The sequence below is a fragment of the Apostichopus japonicus genome, chromosome 5, assembly GCF_037975245.1.
Source record: "Apostichopus japonicus isolate 1M-3 chromosome 5, ASM3797524v1, whole genome shotgun sequence".
Classification (NCBI taxonomy): Eukaryota; Metazoa; Echinodermata; class Holothuroidea; order Aspidochirotida; family Stichopodidae; genus Apostichopus; species Apostichopus japonicus.
In genome coordinates this window covers 1,720,975-1,744,505 of record NC_092565.1, presented here as the reverse complement: position 1 = coordinate 1,744,505, position 23,531 = coordinate 1,720,975, and the positions used below count along the sequence as shown (strand labels likewise).

At 39.8% G+C, this 23,531-nt stretch overlaps 2 protein-coding genes across 3 annotated transcripts in view; one reads left to right on the top strand and one right to left on the bottom strand.

Moving 5' to 3' along the window:
* Window positions 1–23,531, top strand: part of LOC139967256 (uncharacterized) — a 150,182-nt gene that overhangs the window by 100,896 nt on the left and 25,755 nt on the right. The gene's annotated exons all lie outside the window — the stretch shown is intronic.
* On the bottom strand, window positions 12,908–19,516 carry LOC139967249 (zinc finger MYM-type protein 1-like). The gene is made up of 2 exons (XM_071970851.1): window positions 18,565–19,516; window positions 12,908–17,096 (listed from the first exon to the last, which is right to left on the bottom strand). Exon 2 carries the CDS (start codon window positions 15,573–15,575, stop codon window positions 13,188–13,190), a length of 2,388 nt encoding a protein of 795 aa, XP_071826952.1. The 5' UTR covers window positions 15,576–17,096; window positions 18,565–19,516; the 3' UTR covers window positions 12,908–13,187.

Genomic DNA, 23,531 nt, shown 5'->3' with positions numbered 1-23,531 from the left:
TATTGGCCCCAAATATACCAGATCTTCAAATATGGTTACCTTTGGTCAAAGTTTTGAAACTGGTTTATTACCACCTTCGAGAAAATTTACCTCACTGGGACATTGAGGCATCTTATGCTTTCAATTAGAATGCCTTAGAACAATTTGTAAGTAAAGACCTCTAGGAACGTTCTTTTTTAAAATCTTCTAGCAATTATAGCATGGTAAATTGGGGCCAATACTACATAGCATACCTTTAAAATATCTTTTAACCTACTCTTGATAAACACTATTAAATATGGAAGAAATATTTTGGTTAAAGTATGAATATGGTCACTTTAAAATAAAAAAATGCAAGTGAGATAGTGGAAAGTTTTCCCTGCTCATGGTTATTGTAGTTGAAATCAATGTATAGAACTGTACAGATGAGCAATACAAACAAAAAAAGTAGGGCAGTGTTCCAAATACGGGATGCAGGAACATATACCCAAATACGGCTAGGAGACGCCATGCCTCCGTTGTGGACCTTTCCATGATAAGTATAGCAAACTTTACATCCAAAAGAAACTTTGCCAAAACTTCAAAAGACCCTATAATGTCCCCTGCATTTCAAACATCTCCATCTGCCACTATCTCCATCTGCCACTGGGGTTATCATGAGAGCACTGAATGAAACTGTTTTATCACTACTAGCTGCAAGTTAGAGTACCTCTTCAACACTCCATGACATCACAATATATGTTATATATGTTAAATTGATCTCACACAATACAAAACAAAGACAAGTTATTCTGTGCCAACAATAAGTAACACAAGATCAATGTCACATTAAAATTACTGCAAACTACAGTATGTAAACAGATATTGCTATCATGGAACGCCAAATGGTGTACAATAAAGTAGTATGCAGTGAAACCAATATTCATTCATTTAGTTCATTAATATGACACAGTTGTAACTTTGATGACATCAATTATGTAGTTTACATAACGCTATGAATGAACATGCAAATCAATGCTAAATACTACAGAAAGGAGTAAGATACATAACCGCACTAAATGCAACAATCAATGTTTGACACCATGAAAAAGATAAATTCTTATGATACATTACACTAGCTTAGTGACTTTATTTTACTGAGACACCATGTTTGTTGTAATTGCATGTTGTCCGTTATGGTACAGTTTGTTCAATTGTCTTGAAGGCTTGTGATATCTACATTCTGGATACTTGTTACTCCCATTGCAAGTGCGTAGGAACCGGGGGAGCTGGGGGGGCGCCAGCCCCCCAGTGAAAACTGTGGAGGGGCGGAAGTATCATTCCGCCCCCCCCGGTTCGCAAGTCAGAAAACCCCTTTTTCATTTCCAAATGAGAAAAAAATCTCATTTGGAGCACCAAATTGCATCTAAGGCCAGGTGAAAATAGAAAATTAAGTTTACAAAATGGAGTGGGTGTTGAAGTGTGCTATATTGCACCAAATTGCATCTGAGGCCACCTGGAAATGCAAAAAATTCCAAAGGGGAGGGGGATACCCCCTCCTCTTAGACCCCTCCCCCAGGCCGGCCATCAGTCTTCAGCCCCCCCACTCAAAAGTACCTTCCTACGCCACTGTCCCATTGTCCACTCTTGTGTCCTTGATGTATGGTATTTAAACAAGCTGAGGAACTGCTTTGACATCAGCTATTTCAAATTTGTCCGTATCCGTGTTAACAACGTTCACTATGCCAATCCGTAGATCTCACTGGAGAACAAGAAATATGACAATCATCTTACATAAAGTAGAAAAGCACACGTTTATTAATGAAACAATCGAACACAAACACTTCCAGTTCCAACCCTTATATCTGCTTGCAAAACATCCATCATGCCTTAAACACTATGCTGTGCTGTACTGTTCCTCTAAAGGATGTACTGTACATCTGTAATGTGAAATGAAAAGGGAAAAAAGACTATATTTATGGCTTTGTGTGAGGACAAAAGTGTTACAAAGATATACCTGATTGTTGTTGAAGATTGAATTAAAATGATTTTCCAAGATATGATTCATTCGATTTTAATTGCAAAAGAGACATTCAGGCTCATAGCCAAGGTAACTGGGTTGGAGCCAGCACAAATGTTATGTTTGTATAGTAACGCCGCCAACGTCTGGTAGTGTAAAACCTGTCTCGAAACCAACTGGAGGAGGGTAAGGGAGGTAGACGGGGGACGGGTACAGATTAACTCTAAATCAGGAGGCAGACACCAGAGTTGTAGGATTAATTAAAGTATAATTTCTCATCTCGTTCTACATCTACAGCGTATAGTATACAATATTTACATTTGCCCAATATAACGTACTGGGGACGGGCACAACCCTAGGATAAGCAGGGCTAAGTTAGACTGGGCTGCGCAAGGGTCGGGCAGTCTGGACGCCAGCAATCCACCGGTGTCGGGCAGCACAGGCTTCGGGCGATCCACTGGTGTCGGGCAGCCTAGGCGTCGGGCATTCCACTTGACTCGGGCTGCGCAGGGGTCGAGCAATCCGCTGGACTCTAGCAGCGCAGGGGTCGGGCAATCTGCTGGACTCGGGCAGCGCAGGGGTCGGCAATCCGCTGGACTCGGGCAGCGCAGAGATGCGGGCACTCTAAAATGCTTAAGCACATTTGTTAGGACTTAGGCAAATATCATAAGCTTTACAGGCAAATATCATAAGCTTTACCACGAGCCGCTTAAAGGAAAGTTCCTTGTCTTGCACGCGACCGACTGACCGACTCTCTAATTAACGAAAGAACCCTTCATTAAATACCCCGGAAATAACCCCCGTATACACACATCCGTACATAAACTGTAAAAAGGCTTAGACCAATCAGTGACTACCTGTATATAACTACAGTGAGCTGCGACCAATGGGATTGACTCACACACCCACCGCCGTGCCTGCCTATGCCAGTCACAGGAATACATCGATATAGCAAATTACGTTATCAGTTCCTGTTCCGGATAAACATCTCTCGTTGCCTCCGCGGAGCTCAACAGATGTAACCCCTGAGGGAACGAAACGTATCTCACTAAGGAAAAGTCGTAGCTTTCCGCTACAGTATATTCACTGAGATTGTAACTTGCACTCATTGTAATAACTAAAAATTATTGTTCAAATCTGGAAGAAAGTAGACCCCAAAATGATGCCCCTAACGTGTTAAACTAGAAATATAGCTCACACTCAATCACAAAAATGTCAATGTCTTTGCTGATATGAAACTATATGCACATGACAACCTGATCAGATGACAACTACAGTATAGGCAGTGAAGAGTAACGATCTTTAAGCAGTGCAAGTACTGTACAAATGATGCCACATCATCATGAAACATAAAAAGAAAACATAAGAAAAGAATAAATGTGCAATTTTTGAACACAAACTGGTTCAGACAGGAAGGTAGCACATTCTACAAGATTGGTAAATGTCTTTATATTTCAGAGATAAGGAAAAATACTACTGTTATCATAACATTTTTGGGTCCCTCGCATTTACAGACCTCCAGTGGCTGTATTAGCACCATATTGAGCACTATATGTCTATGTCATTAATAAAACAATACAATAAATGAATAAATGTGTCCAATGTTCTAAATCCGGATAGTCATATACAGTCCTACAGTAGTAGACTGCAGACCTAGTTGAATTGTCAACTTAGTTGCAGCATGGAATGGTTACAGTGTGTACATCAACAAATTACCAGTCTCCACTGGGGTACAGCTGCTGGAGTGCATTGCTGCATCAGCCTCTGTTGGGCATAGCCTTTTGTTGAGGAACTGGTGTTGTCTTTTCTGGTGGATCAGTTTGGATACCAACCTCTCCAGTTTCTTAATTGGGCACACACCTTCAACTGAAAAAGACAAATAATACCGGGATGTGCAAAGTTAATAATATATCAGAATGCACACTGTACACATAGCAGGGATGTGCTCATAAATATTTGAGTGCCGGGCAGATTGTGCGGTAGTGTGATCCACACCCTGGGAGAGGGATCGCAGGGTGGGGCATCCCCTCCCCACTGGAAATATTTGGCACATGAAGTATGCTTAGGTGGTGCTATTTTTCCTACTCTGTGCCATGTATATTCCCAGATTTTGGTTATGGTAAAATTTGTTAAATTATCATCAAAAAAGTGCCGGCTGAAATAGGTTAAAATACTGTTTGTGCTGGTCGACATTCAGAACTGCTGGGTGCAGCAGCCCGGTGCCGCCCAGTGTGAGCACATCCCTGACATATTGAATTATGTAACTTCCAACATAAATTACTGAATACCACATTTTGCCCTTTACTAAATAGTCAACGATTCACATCAATTTTTGCAAACAGAGAACAGTAATTACACTCCCAGCTAAAAAAATTACGTTTTTACAACGTTATATTTACGTACCGTTTACGTTGTATTAACGTCAGAAAGTTACGTTGTAGTTAAGAAATTTTGTAGACTCCAGGGGACGTTATATTTACGTAATATTTAGACCAAAAAATAACGTTGTATTTACGTTTTTATTACGTTATTTTGTAACGTTTAGATGTTACGTTATAATAACGTCACATTAACGATTTTGTATAACCTTTTTGCGATGTTGTTGCAACGTTCATACAACGAGATTTCGCAACGTTAGTCATTTACGTTTTAGTAACGTAATGGTTACGTAACCAAGTAACCAATAAGTAACCTTCACGTACACACTGAGTAGGCCTATGCCTTAACACATCTTGACCAGTAAAATAGTGACAAAGTTGGAAATTTGGACATGAGTTTGGCTAATTATTTTTACTGTGCTTATTAGTGTGATCTTCCTTAAGCAGTTGTACTTTAATAATGTATAGGGATACCTTGCTGTAGCTACTTCTTGAGTTTCAAATGGGACGACTGGTTTGATTTCCTCCTTCAGGGTTTTATTTTCAGGAGAGTGAAGCTTTGTCTCTTTATTTCATTTTTCTGGTAGAAAAGAAGAAATTAAACACATATTGGGTAATTTTATGAAGTTTAAAGTGGCTGCACAGTTTCAAACAGTTGTATTTTTCAGATATAAAAATAAGAAAGAAACAATTCCCCGTGTACCTACATGTAGGGCAGTGTTGACAGACCACCAGTAAAATTTGATGACTGCAGTTCCGTTCCACTAATCCTGCTCTAGACTAACAAGATCTTTTTTTCAAAATTTGATCCCTGTAAAGAATACACAAAAATGAGAACTAAGTCGACAGAGTCATTGCTGCCACTAAGTACTAAGGCCCACACAAAAGTTGGGAATTAAACAAACAACAGCAGCATAAGTCAATATATTTTGGAAAATAAAGCTTCATATAAATATCACAGATTTTTGGTTTGCAAAACATTGCCAAATCACAAACAGTTCTTCAACCTGTTCTCAGTTTCATGTAGCAACAAAGGCAGGTAACAATATGGCCTACTAGTACACTGTACAGTATCATGCCTGGGTCTGATGTTGTGAATCTAACCACAGAAATTAACCTTTTTTAGGCAGTTTAAGGCTCCTACAAAAATTTAAGCTCTGTGTACAAAGTCAGTTAACTTGTATAGAGCTGCAGTGGACTAGGCTAGCTTAATCACGAAGTCAAATGCTGGTATTCGGTGTAGCTTCATTGTCATTCATACATACATTACTAAATGCTAGTAGCCTTGTACTACTGTATGTATTACATACATAACATTAGCATAACGTTAGGCGCACAATCATTGAGTAGGCTAGTCCTAACTAACACTACGCTGAACACTAAATAGAGGCATGAAATTACCTAAAATATGTCGTTTACTACACAAATATCTAAGACCTTGCTGATGTGTGAATTTTTATCAATGACACTTACCTTGAACATTTGGATTAAAGTTTTTCAACACCCATTAAATCATTTTTTTCTTGCACGTAAGCGTCCATCAACAGTATTGAACCTGTTGTCGTCGGCTCAGCACGGCGTCTTTGAAGAATTCATGTGATAGTTATTGACCAATCAGCAGTCAAAGCAGGCTTGATCAGAATAAGGTGTGAAATATTTTTAGTAGTTTCCGAAACTGGCGCCTTTATGCATGTTTATGTACTGCCCATGCTCAGCCTAATAACCACGCCTACACCGTCAGCTATGAACCAATAATGTGCGTGTTTACTGCAGGCAGTTGCCTTTGAGTGCAGCGATTGGGCCTTGCACAAAAGCAGGCCATGTAGTGTTGATGAATTGGTATATGCAAGGAGCTAAAAACCATATGTAACGAACAGTTTGTGATTTAGGCATATGCACGGAACTGCATGTATAACAACGTAAGTGCTGTATAACACAATAAGCTAAAAGTAAGCGTTTACTTTACAACCACAGAAACATTTTGAATTTGGCTTCTGTAAACAGGAAACAAAAAAAATACTTATATTGTTTTGTTATCTTCTTGACGAAGTTAGAACGTAATATTTACGTATTTCACCAACGACGTATTTACGTAATATTCAAACATTAATATAACGAAATGTGCTGTCGTTTATACAACGTAAAGTCTGATACATCATGAGGTAACTAAACTGCAACGTTATGTCAACGTAAAACTTAACGTTGTGTGGACGTAATATTCAAACATAAATACAACAAAATGTGCTAACGTTTATACAACGTAAAGTCTGTTATGTCATGAGGATACTAAACTGCAACGTTATGTCAACGTAAAACTTAACGTTGTGTGGACGTAATATTCAAACGTAAATATGACGAAATGTGCTAACGTTTATACAACGTAAAGTCTGTTACGTCATGAGGTAACTAAACTGCAACATAATGTCAACATAAAACTTTACGTTGTGTGGACGTAATATATAAACGTAAATATAACGAATCGTGAAACTGTTAATACAACGTTTTTAAAAACGTAACCTTTATTTAACGTTATTTAAACGTTAATTTGAAACGTTTTAAAAACGTTGTGATATTACGTAATTTGGCTACGTTTTATTTACGTTATCGTTACGTTGGGCGGACACCAACGTAATCACAACCAAAAAATAACGTTATTATTACGTTGTGTGTTAGCTGGGCTACTAGTTACAGAACATTGCTATTGGCAGCATAAATTCATCACATCTGCTTTATGATTGACAGTATTTATAGTGTCAACTCTGTAAGGATTCAAGAATGGTTCATGCACAATATCTAGTGCAAACCTAAACTAGTGATGTGCAACAATTTCTATTATTTTTTTTCTATGTTAGTAGTATACACCTACAGTATTATAACTTATCTACTAATACCTTACATACACTAAATGTCATAACGTTTGATGTTACAATGGCTATGTCCCAGTGGGCTTGTTCATACACTAATATGTCACCAAAATTCATCATGTTCAGGGATGCATAATTGCTTTTAAAAATATAGCTAGACTTTGCTCATTTCCAAGACTAAACATTACGGAATATTCTACAGGTGTGCCCTGAACAATAAAGTTTTTAAAGACAACATAGAAACATGATATGGTATTTTATGGGCGACCATTCTAGTTCTCTCACAAATCAGTAGTATCACTTTCCTTTTGTATAATTTTTAGAACTGCATGATCAGATTATGTGTAGAGCTATGAAGCCTATAATGTTGTTATATTTTGGCAAATGTCTTTAATTTCTTTATCATGATGAAATTATCAATTATTGTAAGACGGACTCAGCGACTGCCGGGAATGGTGCTTCATGTCCGATGAATTGTGTGACTAAGGGGTCCGTCAAAGCGTACATTTGGTGCATCATTACAACTACAATATGTGCGTCAGTGTGCGTCAATGTGCCATGCAGGGTCCATCATGGTCAGCAAACGATCGGTCAAAATGTTAATTTGGTGTATGTCAAAGACATACAATGATGTGTCAATTTCACTATGATGCAGGGGTGCATCAATGTTCAAACTTAACCTATTCCAGGGGTCTGAGGGTGCATCATACAATTGCTAGACCTGTGCATTACTGGCATCTGCAATCCTGATAGTCCTTTTATAATCAAAATAGATTAAAACATACTAAGGAGAAACATTAATTCACGCCTAGTTTGAGTTAAACAGATAAGTCCATTAGAACGATCAATAATGTGTTCGTTCAACCAACACTGAGATTTAAGTAATCCACTAGACAATGTTTCTACTGCATTGTGCAATATGTGACTTAAATAGTACACACAATCACCATGGTAACTACATAAATTATTGGAACAATAGAGAAGAATATAATGGACCCAGCACACTTTATAATAGATTAGTATTTTAGCACTACATCTTAGATTGAGTGGATTATAAGACTGCAGAATACTGTACCATGTAACTAAATATCATGGTGTATCCTTTAAATTAAATGTGATAAATGTTGTCGAACATAAAATGGTGGCATTCATAATTATTGGTGACATTGATTTGTTTATGTTGTCCTTGATTTTCTGATGAAACAACGATGATAGCAAACTATCATGTTATGAATGCATCAATATGTGAACAGTACCCTTCACTAATTCAACAAATAGTGGAGGGCCATGCATGTGTTATTATCTCTTTTCATTTCAAATTGATGCAAAAGTTTTGTTTTAAGTACCAATTTGTAGGTATTAGGCTCTGTAGAACAATATTTTTTCGAGTGTCAAGCACTCCAAAATTTGGTGCTTTTGGGTGGTGGGGGTTCCCGACCCCACACCGCAGCCTATGTGAAATATGAAAACTATTGTAACTTTTGATCGGAATATCCGATCTGAACATTTGAGGTTTGTATGGATACAGGATCAAGAGTAGCAGATTGTCCTTTAAGCATATTGCCCATAGAAGCAATAATTTTGCCAGTATACGCATAACCAAAAAAATAGACCAAGGGTCACAGGTCCAATAAGCTGAAACAAATAATTGTTTTGTAATAACCTGACAATTATACTTGTACCCAATAATATAGTGACGTTTTCATCCATCTTTTAACTGGTCTACAATATGGTGGTGAGTAACTGCTGGATAATTTCTTGAATAACTTCTTGAACAATAGTTTTACTAAAAAAGTGTCAAACAAATTGACCATATAGGCCTATACATGCCAGTATTGGAAATTGTTCTGGTACAGCTACTTCTCTCATTTGCACTTGCACATACGAGTGCACCTCAACTTTGTTCTCATGCATGTGCACCGGGAGCAGGTTCTTGTGCAAGTGCACTTCACATCCAGGTGGAACACATCCCTGGCGAGGGGCAGCCAGATCCAAATGGGAAGCAGCTTGCCATCCTCTTCTTTCCATCCATGATTAATGGGGTTGTTGACCGGCATCATGGACCTTTGGGCTGTTGTCCAGATACCGGCTTGAAAGACATGTAGTCCTTTTGAGGTGTTGATCCAAAGCATCAATTGTTGGAGGAATTCTCTCCACGTCTCTGGTCTTCTGTGAGAACAACCTCATCCGGATGAGGTCAACGTCACTTACCTCGTTTGACTCTTTGGAGTACAGTCTACAGACAAAGTTCCTTGTCACTTCTTTCAGCTTTGGCGATGTTTGGAATTGAGTATCGACGATAGTTGCAAATTCCTCCATGAGGGTTGGTACTTCCTGCATTAACTTGCAGCAATATCGCTTACCCTTAAACTTGAAAGAAGACGTGCTGTCTGATCCAGTGAATGTGTGGAAGAGGGCCATTGCTTTGCAAGTTGTCGTGCCCAGGCTTGTAGCGATTGTATTCAGGGAGATCATTCTTGTTGTCTTTCCCGCTTTGAAGGAGATCCAGATTTCTGCGGCCGGATTCATAGCCATGATGTGATGGAAATTACTCAGAAGAATTACGACAACATCTGTGTCTCCAGTATGAACCATCCCAAGTGAAGATGTTTGGAGGGCGTGGAGAAGAATGAAGATGTACTAGGACACGAGTGTCAGCTTCCTTGTGGTTGCATTGATTCATCAGTTGACTGTTGCCAACATTGTGAACTTGATCACCTGCAGTAACGTAGACATTCTTGTCATCTGGGAACTGTCCTTCTGTTATCTTCCTTGACAGGAATGAGAACAATTCCTTCTTGTTATCAGTGTTCGCCAGAAACTTCTGCCAATTTCCGGGGATTTTGGCAGTACCATTTTGGTTGTCGGGTGCCTGTTCCTTGTTTTTCCCTTGTGCCTCCTTTGATTTTCAGTGCCCGATACTGGTCCCAGACAATGCATACTCTAGTCGATCGTTTCAAGTCGTGGCGAACTCTTGGGCAGAATACCTTGTCGAAATATGTATCAAAGGTCTTGCCTTGGAAAGTTGTACCAGGAACGGAGTGTATCAGTACTCCACCGTCAATAACAATGAAGTCGTAAAGATCTGGCGCAATCAGCTCCTCTTCGACAGAAATGGTGCTACTTGCACTGGTTTCCATGATGTATACTAACAAATCTGATTTTGTACAAGAGTTGAGAGACCCTTCGGATGACAACGCAGGTGGGTATAGGGAAGATTCGTGCTGAAAAAACTCCTCCAAATCACCCCCATGGCTGTCTAGCACAACAAAGGCTTGCCCATAGAGCTCTGCATGACGTTTGAAGTGCTGCATTCTCAGCTTAGTTGCTGTCTTCTTCTTTGTTTTCTTCTCATGGAAAGACAGTAAGTTATTCCGCTTGATCGGTGCTGTCAGAAGTGTAACATTTGAATCAAGCACACTCTCCCTGAAGTTCTTGTACTGCTCTTGCCCCATAGATTCGAATTTATGGACAGATTCGGCAGCAGCCACAGACTCACACACCTTGTTATTCAATGTAACCAGGTCATTACTTTCCTCCTCAAAAGGACTCACCTTGCTCAGCAACACCTCTGTCAGATCTTTGACATGGCGTTGAAATCGGTGCTGAGAAGCATATCCTTCCTCATGATGAGGGAGTTCTTCATCATCCTCGTTGTCGTTTACTCCAATGAACTCCTCAACGACGCGGCTGATTTCAAGCATGGCAGGGTTCTCCGTGAGACCAATCATGCCACCAACTCCTTTCACCCTTTTGTTTGCTTGCTCATGTACATGATCAATTGGTAAGGATGAAAAACGCCGATTGCTTCGAGTTATCATCCAGTTTCCCCTCTCAAACACTACCTGGATGCTATCTGGGAGACTTTCCAGGTCTCGGATAAAGATAGGAATCCACCTGGCATAATTCTGGTGATCGAAAGCAAAGAACAGAGGCACAAGCTTCCGCAGGGTAGTGACCATGAGTTCAAACTTCCGTTCCTGATGTGCCCGAATGAACATAAGTATGATCTGTTGGTACTTGTGTACGAGAAGCCAGAATTTGAAAGTTGGGCTATCTTGAGAAGCTACCATGACCCAATTCTCAAAGGTGATCTCGGTTCCACTGTCTTCGTAGGCTCGTTTCAGAAGGCTGTCGAGACCACAACAGTAACTTGATGGGCATATCTTGTTCTCATTACATTGGACGCTTTCATAAATGATGCGGCTGCTGCTTCTGTCTTTACTAGCCCAGCTTCTTTCAGGGCTTCTGGCCATCCAGACCCATGCAAAAGATCTCCCATGGTGCTCCATGAAGCCATTTCAATATGGAGCCCATCTAGCATCAACACAAACTTGTCTTCTCCGAAGATGTCAGGGAAGGTCCACTGATTTTGTTTGCAAGGTCATAGAGTGGTTGGTCCACTACCAAAACAGGGGCTTGGTGTGAGTTGAGGTGCTCAGTTGTCTTTCTTACTAGTGCCATGCCATGTAATCATTCCCTGAGCGCCATGCATTGACTTATCGCGCACTTCAGTAAGCTAAATTCGCAATCGAAAGGCGCGGTAAATATTTATCCTGCCGTAGAAATCGTTTTTAAATTATTAAGTATAAAAGTTGATCTCAGATGGGGTTCGGTGTGCTGTAAGCCTGCAGGTGAATTACCAATTCCTCTCCATACACCCCTAACCCAGTTCTTTTACCAAATTTGAGGGGAAGGGGTGGTAAAGGGTTTCTTTTAAGGATTTTGACCCCTCCCCCCTATGGAGCCAATTTAATTTGATTATAGGTCCATAGGCATACTTAAAACGTATATGGAGTATTATGGTCCATTTTTTTTTTGAATTATGAGCTTTTTCCAGGAAAAATTGTAATTCACGATTTTCGATGGCCGCCATTTTGGATAATGGGCCCAAAAAAACAAAAACAAATATTGAGTGCTTGACACTCGAACCAAAATTGTTTTACAGACCCTGACCTTCAAATTAGTAGTGAAAACGAAACTTTTGCATCAAGTTGAAATGACTGAGTGTCGGGGCCCCCCACTAAAAGGAGCCTGTAGAGCTAGTGTAGCTTCTTTCTGAGAAGGCTGTTGAGTTTTGACTTCCATTTGGAAACTTACTTATATAACTTTACACTACAGTAACCAGGAAATGAGGTAGCCGCTACCATTTTTTTTAATTACTAATAAGTTGGGGATATTAGGCAGTACTCTATTTTGGGATAGAAAGAGTTTAAATTTATGCGTACATTTTTTCTTTGCAAGTGAAGAATCATTCACAGCTAAAGTGGCTATGCGGATTGACAAGCAAGTGAAGCCATGTAAAAACCATAGCCTATATGCATATTAGACTTTTAAAAGTAAAAAGAACCCAATGTCTTAGTAGATTCGAGGTTCTTTCACCATTTAAGAACCCATGCTCAGACAAAAAAAAAGACAAAAATGAAATGGCTACACAAATTAGTAGTCTATAACTGAGAATGACCATGCAGGCAGATATGCAGTTAATTTTCAAGTTATCAGACTATTTTATTTGTGTGCACTAGGAACTCTGACTAAAGTAGGAAATGAAAACAGTTACTTTATTGAGTATAGGCCCCTGTCCCTCACTGAACACTAGACTTACAGTTACAAAATAAGTATGCCCAGACGCTTGATCAAAAAATGCTCTTGACAGTAAACCACCAAATTGAGGTTGGCCCTGCATGGGGCATCATTGTATATATCTGGGCCTGGAGCTAGGCTACAGTAGTTCTACTTTTGCTCCGCTCATGAGAAGCATAGGCGTAGGAGCCCAATTTGATTTGGGGGGGCTGTAACGACTTGCCCGAAAAAAATGTAACCAAAATTTTTCCCGCGCTCCGCGCGCTTCCAGCGTGTTAATATATTGGTGATATTTATTTCTATCAATACTATAAGTTTAACCACTGAAAATTACACTTGTAACTTACCGTATATATAGGTGCTGGTGCACCTAAAAAAAAGTTCTCAGTGAAAGTAACAATTTCTGCCCCGCCTGCCTCCAAAAATGTTTATAATGTCTTCCATTTGTCCTTCCATTATTTTGTTCGTAAACACTCGTTCAATGTTCAGAATTGCAAGGTTATTGAGTCTTTCTTGTCCCATAGTGTTTCGTAAATATGTTTTTAATCTGCGTAGGCCACTGAAAGCCCTCTCGGCGGAACACGACGTTGCTGGGATAGTTGCAAGAATGCATGCACACTTATAAAATGTACACAAAATGTCATGTTGGTCGTACGCGTACATATATTCCACAACATTTGCGGCAGAATGACCAGAATCCAGAGGAATGGTTTGCTTTATTTGTTTTCTACAGTTGATAAAACTCTTCTTTTCAGCTTCGAGAATGTCTCGATCTAAATCATAATATCCTGCTACTTTATCATAACTACTTGCAGTTGTAGCTTCATTTAATACGACGTCACCGAGTGCACAAAGTACGCTCTGGTCATCGACATCAAACCTCGATTCCATCTCGGAAACCACTTTATCTATGCTACAAAAATATGTATCGATAAGATAATAATCTCGTGGAGTGGTGTACTGTTGTGCTTCGCCAGCTCCTGTTGTCCCCATGAGACCCTCAAGTCGACGAGGTGGCCTACGTGCTCTTGGAAGCTTTGGTTCCTTGAACTCATAGTCTGTATCCGCTATACATTCTTTGATGTTGTTACCGAGGAGTTCAGCTTGTTTCCAAACAAGTTCAAACATTTCATCATTTCTACAATCTTTTAATGTTTGTTTTGTTGCATCTGCACTCCTCTTTGCCGATATTACATCCACTGACTTTCCCTGGAGGTACTGACTAAGGCTGCTAGTATTCGATAGTATTAACTTGAATACATATAAACCAAAAACAAACTCAAAATCACATACAGCATTTAGAAGTGCACGACTATCAGAATAAGTCTTTGGGTCTCGATCCTCGGAAAGTGTGAGCAATGCTTTGATTATACGAGTCATCTGGCTAAGAACGGCTTTAACTGCTTGCCAGCGACATGACCAGCGGGTAACACTCTGTGATTTAAGAGAGTGGATCATGTGTTCCTTGTCAACTTCTATGTCACTAAATACAGCATGTCGCTTAGGACTTCCTTCTAGAAAATTGTACAGGCTCTGCGTAGTTCCAAGAGCATTACGCAATGGACCTGGTGTCAAGGTGTCTTGAATCGCCAAATTCAACAAATGTCCATAGCAGTGAACATATATGCCTAATGGTGAACATTCTTTCATGCGAGTAGCTAATCCACGGTTTACTCCACTCATGTTTGAAGCGCCGTCAAAACATTCTCCAACTATAGTGTCTAGTTGTAAATCGAGTTTACCAAACACTTCTAACACTAACTTGTACAAACTTTCGCCATCTGTGGACTTGGTGGGATAAAATCCTATAAATGACTCTTTAGTTTTCCCCTCAAAAATATAGCGAATGCACATCGCAACTTGTTCGATATGACTAATATCCGAGGTTTCGTCCATTATAAGTGACTGCAATCCGGTTGTCCTTGATTCGGATCTTATCAACTGGAGGACAAGATTTGCAACAATTTCAAGTATTTCGTTACAAATATCTGGTGATGTCCACTGAGCATGTTCCCCCAACTGGGTTTGCAATTTTTCACTTAGCCAAGGAATATCTTTGCAACGCATGTGTAGAAGTTCTAAAAAATTACCTCTATTGATATCCGATACTTCATGAATACGGCTTCTGTCCTCGTGCTTTCCCCTTTGAGCAATATTTTGTTGAGCAGTGAAAATCAAGCATTCTACTATCACCTTTATGTATGCTCTATTTTGTGCTACCTTTTGTTCATGGGCCTTATCCAGCTGTGTCAAAATGGTCATGTTCTGTTTCTTTGCAGCGCGATATTGCATCCACTTCGTCATTGCATCGAGATGTGTTTTACTTTTTGTATGTTTCTTTAAGCGTTCTGGTTTCTTCCAGTTTTCGAAAAGGAAATGATCTGTGTGCATGAATTCTCTACATGCAAAGCAGGTGCCACAGTTTGTAGCATTGTCATATGACAACCATGGATAGATTTTAAACCATTCTGATTGAAAATCTCTCTGAAAAGTTTCCTTTCCACATTTTTTTGGGTGATATTCCATAATAATTGGTTGATTTGGTCCTGAAGCAGAAGGTGGTGAGTCAATCTTAACAACATTTGGACTCGCGACATCATGTTGGACAGAATCCTTACCATCACCATCATCCACACTATCCTCATCACTTGAAATTTCTCCTTTTTGGTGAATATTTTCATCACATTTATCGCTTGATGTAGGCATATCCCGGGACTCCTGACTTGGGCTGTCCATATCTAATACTGCAGGTAGGCAAGGTACAATTGCCATCAGGGGCGGCGATCTGTTTCAAATATTGGGGGGGACATTTGCAGGCAAATTACTATCAAAGCGGAGCGCCACCATTGGTTGGCGCGCAGCGTACAAGAAAATTTCTGGTTTTGATAGCCCCCAGATCACCGGAAATGGCACTTCTCGGGCTTGAAAATGACCAACCAGATGTACACTTTTGCCTGAGAACCAAGTTTTTCCTAATAGTTTTTTTTTTTTCATTCATAACCTTTTTCAAGATTGTCACCATTCACACATCATGTTCGACCTCATTGCATCTCCTGTAGATCATTGCTTTTGTAGGTAATTCTACGTAACGCCCCACAATACCCGTCAGCCCCACTTTTCAAGGTTTTAAGCCCATTATTTGTTCAGAATTTGAATAATAAATTCACTTCAAAACATACCCATAATGTTGCACAAAATTTCATCTATGGACAACCAATATAGAAAAAAAAAACCTCAACCCCTAACAGACCGGTCAAAATTGAACGAGTAGAGGGAAGTATGATAAAGAATGTTGGTCAAGGAATTTTCGAAACTTCAGACACAGTTAAATTATTGCTGTACAAATATTAAAACCTCTTATAACGTCTACTATAAAACTTCGATATCATAGAAAATACCAAAAAATATGCTTGAGGGGGAGGGGCGGTCTCCACCCTTTGCCCCCCCCTCCCTTGGCTACGCACCTGCGGTTAGAAATCTTGTAGGAAACAGGCCAAATGGAAACCCAGTGAACCCATATCGATGTGGATCATATATTTATTATTGTACGTACTTATTTCATTACGGATGCTGTCCGTCTAGCTATTCATTTCGAAAAAAAAGAAAAACTACTTTCGGTCATATATAGTAACAAATTGTAACACGGTTAGACAGGCGCCTTGCGAGGAATTAGCCAAGGGAGGGGCAAAGCTTGTACCCAGACTTTCTAAGCGTAGCGCCACCATAAGTTGGCGCGAAGCGCAAAAGAAAATTTTGGCCGAAAATGCCCCCCAGATCGATGGAAATGGCACTTCAGGCCTTGTAAGTTGCATCTAAGCATTTTCTATTTTGAAATTACTAGCGATATCATAAAAAAATACAAAACATATGCTTAAAAAAAAATTATGCCACCAAATATTGGGGGGGATATTAGATACTATATCCCCCCACCTAAAATATTGGGGGGGACATGTCCCCCCCGTCCCCCCCATGATCGCCGCCCATGATTGCCATACTAGATTGAGAATGGCCAGGGATCTTTTCAGTGACATTACCAGTTCCTGATGTAGATGGCGCAACGTCACTTGTTTGGGGTTCCACATTGTCATCGCTAGATGGACGAGTAGACTTGCGGAGAAAACTTAACTTTCCCTGTGATGGATCTAAAGGGACAGTGTAGACTACTTTCTTCCCTGTGTGTTTTGCATTGTGTTTATCTTTGTAATCTGAGTCAATCTCCTTTCCACATTCACCACATACGACCCGAATCCGAGAGGCCCGGCGTTTTCGTGATCCTTTAGATGATGACATTTTCTGGAAGGAACAAAGGAAGTAAGCATACAAATGTATCTGTCCAAAACTAAAGTTCCAAGTTTCCTATGGAATTTTAATGAGGCCAATAGAGGAATATGGCTCATAGAGATAGAATTTATATCCAAGTCATCTCCCACCCTATGATCGCCCCCTATGGATTTTTATATCTTACCAATAAATGTAATTTCTGTAAGGGTATTCACTATTGGCACCGTTTCTCTGTGCCTATAGCCTTGCATATAGGCGAAAAGCCTGGCTGCAAGCAGACCCGTCAACTCTCCCGGTTTTACCGGGAGACTCCCTGTTTTTACCCGAATCGCCCGGCCTCCCGGTTTCATATTCTATCCTACCTGTTTTTTATGTTTCATCACTTGCGACATATCTGAAAATATCCAATTGTTAGTCCTATGCTTATTCGCGTAATAAGTGTAATCTAACCAGGAAGCTGCTACTCTAACGCTCCCTGATCTAACAATAGATTGATTGTTGTTTACACACACGTTACGACTGACACGTGCTGTGCGGGACTCTCAACCAATAGCAGGCTGCTTTGTCAGTTCTCGGATTTCGCGCAAGGTCGTTAATACAGTACAGTAGTACGGCGTACACTTTGCATATGCCATCATGCTCTCAGTTTAATATATACACAAGTTGTAACTTGTCTGTATACGCGGTGCGGCGTTCCGTATGTGTGCAGTTCGTCTGAAGGCTATTTGTACTATACGACGAAAAACAGTTAATTTCTATGCTGGCAAACACTTTACCTGCGTCCTCTTCGCTGCTAGGTGAATATCACGTCTTAAACAACGATTTAAGAAACGGCTGTTTCAAACATATCTTACTCATTCTTTTGACGAATTGAATCCCTATGCATTGAGCACAATATAAACTCGTACATGGATTATACCAGGTGTCTACGCAAACTACGCGGCAATTTGTTTGTCAACGAGTTTATACGCGATTGTACTTATGCGTCTTTATACGATCCTGTGCGCGTACACATGTCCAGTTATACGTGAGCGGTACTGTAGACTATTTATTTAGGAGTATTTATATCATTTCAGTTAAAAATTACCAACCTCCCTATTTCCCCCTTATTCTTCCTATTTTTGCCCAGACAAATGTTATTCTCACTATTTGGGGGTCAAACAGGTACTTGACAGGTCTGCTATCTGACAGGCCTTTGCCGACTGGCTGGTCCTGTGGTAGGCCTATGCCTATAAGGCTATAAGCTAAACCTATAAAAAAAATTGAACCAAGTTAACCCTATATCATACGTGAATAAAATCAACCAACATTCTACATCAAAGAAATAGCCAAACCAACATAACGTACATTTACCACGGCCCCACTGTTTGATAATTCTGATAAACAGGTAAAGTAGCAGTGTTTACTGTTGTAACTTGTAGGCCTACATAACGCTTAATACTCATTTAGCGTATCAAATTTAAACGAAATTATTACTCACCAGTTCGTCTAGGCTCTAGCACGGCAAAATAACTCCGGTCCACTGGGTCGGTCCGTTGCGAAGTAAAATACAGGATCCATCCATAATTAAAAGTTATGTTTAAATCCTTCACAAAATTACGCAAAATTAATGCAACGAAATGAGGGAAAACGGTTCCAATAAAATTTATCTCTAGCGGTCGGAAAAGAACGTTTCCCGAGTTGATAATAATTATCCGAAAGTAAATAAAAGGCGATTGATGTAGGCCATTAACGTCGTTGGTAATGGTAGCTCGTCGTTTTGAGCGGTCGAAGTGGTGTAAATTCGCACTAGCGTAGCGATACCACAATGGTTAATAAGGGCGCTAACAGTTGACGGAACAGAAGGGTCAGTAGCGGTGTCAATTTACGCCGCTACACCCATATGTGACTGGTCGTTTAGTAAGTGAACCGTACGGTCCGTGAAAGTTGCGTAATATACCGCGGGATGCTAGTGTAAACAACGAAATGGTAATTAAGGGCGCTAACAGTTGACGGAACAGTATCGGTGTCAGATTACGCCGCTACACTCATATATCACTTCTAATTTCTAAATAGACTCATCATTTAGTAATTGAAATTTGAACCGTACGGTCCGTGAAAGTTGCGTAATATACTGCGGGTTGCTAGTGTAAGCCACGAAATGTCTTTTGTAGATGGAGAACAAGCATGGAGGGCCAATTATGTCAAAACTCTTTTTTTTACATTAGAAATGGCGAATTAGTCGGGCAAGCTTAAAACTTTATTTAAATTACCAAGGACATGTTTTTTAAACTATTGGTAATTTGGTATCATTTAGCTACATCATTGCCATTTTTTTCTTTCAGTAGGTGCCCGAAAAATTCTCAGCATACTGCCCGAATTTTTACAAAAATATTTGATTGGGGGGGGCTGCAGCCCCCCCAGCCCCCCCGCCTCCTACGCCTATGATGAGAAGTTGCAATTGTTTCAAGTTTTATTTTTTTATTTTCTTGTGGGGAGATCTCCCTACCAATCCTTGTCCATATTTCACTGATGTAGGCATGAGGCCTATTCATATTTGCAAAGCTACCAAATCATAAACCAAACACATATGATACCGCAGTCTTCCACACTGATAATGTATATATATTGAACATTTAATTTGTACTTATATCTATGTATGTATTCAGACACATATATATATATATATATTTTGTTTTTTCTTTTCTTTTCTTTTCTTTCTTCAGGGAGTCTTCCACATTGTTAAGCTTTTAAGCTTTATGGAAGACTTCCTCCACTTTGTACTTTTGTGGCAAACAAATAAATAAATAATGCTTACTAGGCGAATATAAGTAGAAAAGCATAAATAACACTTCAAAAAATGTTCGGTCTAGGCTAGGCTACAGTAAGTACAACAGCCTGCACTGCAGTAGCATGGACACTGCGAAGTTCGGTCACCTAAGCCTTAAAACAACCCAAAACTATATCTCATGGTATAAATCACCTGAAATATACTTGATATGGTTGGGTCATTTTGGAGAGAAAATAACTGTAGCTTCTCAGTTTTTCGTGCAATATGCTCTTGCTGTAGGTTGTCATGGTGAAATCGTGTATTTCTTAGGGGTGTCCGAACTTCGCAGTGTTCCAAACTTTGCAATACTGACTATACTACTACTACAGTACTAGCCTATGCCTCTCTGTGTATTAGTTGCCTTAGGTTGTCGGCCTAGCTACTCCTAAGTAGGCCTAACATCGATCTATTGAACAATATAACAAGGAAGCCTAGGGTAGACCAGGGAGTTGTTATGGAACAACTCCCTGCGCAGACCAAACACTTCGGCCGTTAACAGTATACTGTAGCCTAAATAGTAAATAACTAAATAAAAGTTAGTTGTTAGCATAATTTGCTGCCTACCTTCTCGTGTGATCTGCCAGTAAATGCTCTGCGAAGGTAGCATTGGTTATTTTGTCGATCCCGATATCTGTTCCAGTAGATCGTTTTGGAAACCCAGTCCACGTAGTACCAGCTCAAGTACACTTTTCATGCCTGCAATTCTCTGTCCCTTTTTCGCTCACTGCTAAACTTGGCATAGGGACCCACAATAAAGCAACCTGTGCCTTCCACCTAATTAAACAGCGCGGCGACCTCAATACACGCTACGTGTGTTATGCTAACACTGCATGAAACTGTGCAATACATTACGTATATTAGCATACAGTATATACACTGTACAGTGGCAGTATATTACATATACCGTATCACGTGACCAAATCAGAAAGTGGAGTAAAGGTGTACCAGCGAAACCTATGAAATTGGCCCGCCCTCTAAAAAATTTCTAGCTGAGAGATTGCCTTTAAGTTCCACTATGGCAATAATTTGCTCAGAAAGATGACTGTGTAAAAGGGGTGATCTTTATTTAAGCCAATGAAGCTTGAGTTGGAGACACAGTAACACTTAGTAAAATTCAGCCTGAACAGCTGGTGAATCCTTATCACAATTTATACACCATTTTAAACATTTCAAGAAGTATATTCTCACAGCTGCCACCCTAACACATAACACAGTAAGTGAAAATACTAACAACTTGAAACAAATAGTGGGGAGAAAGTTTTTCTTTGGTAATAACCTCTTAAGTACATATAAGAATGAACCTCTTCTATTGGAGGATCAGTGAGTTCATGAAACTTGGAAGGTATCTGTCAAGTTTAAAATTAACAACTAATTCCAAAGTTTATTGTGCGGTTGGAAAAAATTTCACCTGCAGAGATCTCATTTACATCATTAGGGAACCATACCACATTTAATCTTCTCCATTGACTTACACACTAAACTTGTCACATAAGAGGGCCCCTACGGCATAGAGGATATGCCTTTATGACATTTCATCCCATCTCCTCATAGCTGATGACTTGGCCTATCATGGCACTTGTAAATTCCCATACCTTTAACATCAAGATTTTGAGCAACAAGGGGTGGAAGTTAAGAGCAGTGGTCCTGCCCCTTTGAAATGGCTATCTGAGCAAAATCTCACCATTTCTCCTTCATTTTTCTACTAAAGGTCAAATCTCCTACAATCGTCCTGATTTTCATATCATCTGTACTTTAACTTGTACTCTTAAACATCCTAGTAACAAAATCGATGATCATAGCTGGAGATAAGCCAAAACCAACCATGGCTCATTTTAGGCACTTTTATGGCGGATGTACATTACCTAATTGTAGTATGCGACCTTAAGTGAAAGTTTTGTTTTTGTCCTTGGGTAAACTGAACTACAAGGCATTAAAGTTTCTGTAAATATTCTTTCCAGTTGAGCCATGTTATTAATTTTTTTAAAGCTAGTTGGGTCAAATTTGAGCTTAAAATGGATTTCTGCTCGAGCCCCTTTGCTGTGTTGTCAATCCAACTGTTTCTTAAATTCTCTAGAAAAATTCCTTCTGTTGATTATTTTGCACTTCAAAAGTCCTATATAATGCAAAAACCCTGTCTCCAGGTTCTGCGAATCCTTTCTAAGGAGATGATAATCGGGCTGGGAGAGGGTGGGGGGGGGTCCCAGACCTGGCATAGAGCAAAAGAAACACGAGTATAACAAGATTTTGCAGATGTGAATTTAATCTTATTTGAAATTTAAAAAGTTTAAATGCTCCAAGTAGATAACTGGACGGCATGATAAAGTTTACAACTGGCAGAATTTATATTGTAAAGTATGTGTTTTTAGGTGTTTATTCATTGAGATTTCAAGATAGAGGGCGCCCTCTGAACAGTGCTTGTGTTAAATGAAGTTAAAAGTAGCCTCACAAGTGACTAGTGAAGGACTGCAATACCACATTTTTCTGTTACATTTACATTTCATGCATATTTGTTCCTATATGAAACACAATTTCAAATTCTACACCTTTCCCCTGGTCTTCAAATAAGTAAAAGGGGGTGGATTAAGCCGGGCCATGCCCATTTCAGGGCACATTTTGGGAGAAGCCAGTGTGAAACCAGTAGGCCTACTCAGGCCCGTAGCCAGGGTGGGGCACGGGGGGCCGTGCCCCTCCGTGCAAGGGTCCGGGCCCCCCCCTTGTAAAAAGATGGTAAGAAAAAAAAATTGCATGAAATTAAACGAATAAAATTGTTAAAATTTTGTTGTTTATATGAATTGCAAGTTGTTGTTTAGTTTGAAGAATTTAATTTCGAAGAGTATAGTTTGCAGCCTCCCTTTCCACCCACCCTGATCCCCACCCGCACGTTCCCACCCACTATAGTATTTCTATGCTGAAACTGCAAACTCTCAATAGAAGTCCTGTATAGGCTACCTGAATTTTCACCAGGTTCTTCATTCTACTGTAAAACATGTTATGTATACAAATAATACGCGCGTTTCTACACCCCTTCACACGCGCGTTTCTACACCCCTTCACAATACAATCGAAACGTTGCACAGTGATCATACACTTGTTTTAGAGCTCTGCCTCACTACCTACAATATAGATCGCTTCCTTGTCAAGGGAAAGTCTTCAGCCCCTACTTCTTCCTCAGGATGCCGATCAGATCTGGGCAAAGATTTGCCCGAGAGACCAATTTTAGCGTCATATTCGCCTACAAACTTTGGGGCAAGGCACAGATCATTCAATAAGGGGTGGTATGATCAATACCCATGGATAGAGTATTCAATCTCAACGGACCGGGTTTTTTGTTATGCCTGTAGAAACTTTGCACCAATTAGATTATTAAAAGACAGAACATTCACCATACAAGGATTTAATCAGTGGTAATCTGCAATGGAGAAGGGGAGGGTTTCGTTAAGCACAATGGGTCAGAGACTCACATTCAGGCTATGAACTTGTGGAGAGAAAGAGATATCCGAAGTCATCAGGGAAGTGGGGTTCATCAGCAACTGTGTGAAGGACAACTGGAGAAAAATAGGTATTATCTTTGCAGTATCTTTGATGTAATTAAATTTCTTGCCATGAATGAAATGGCATTTCGGGGAAATAATGAAACT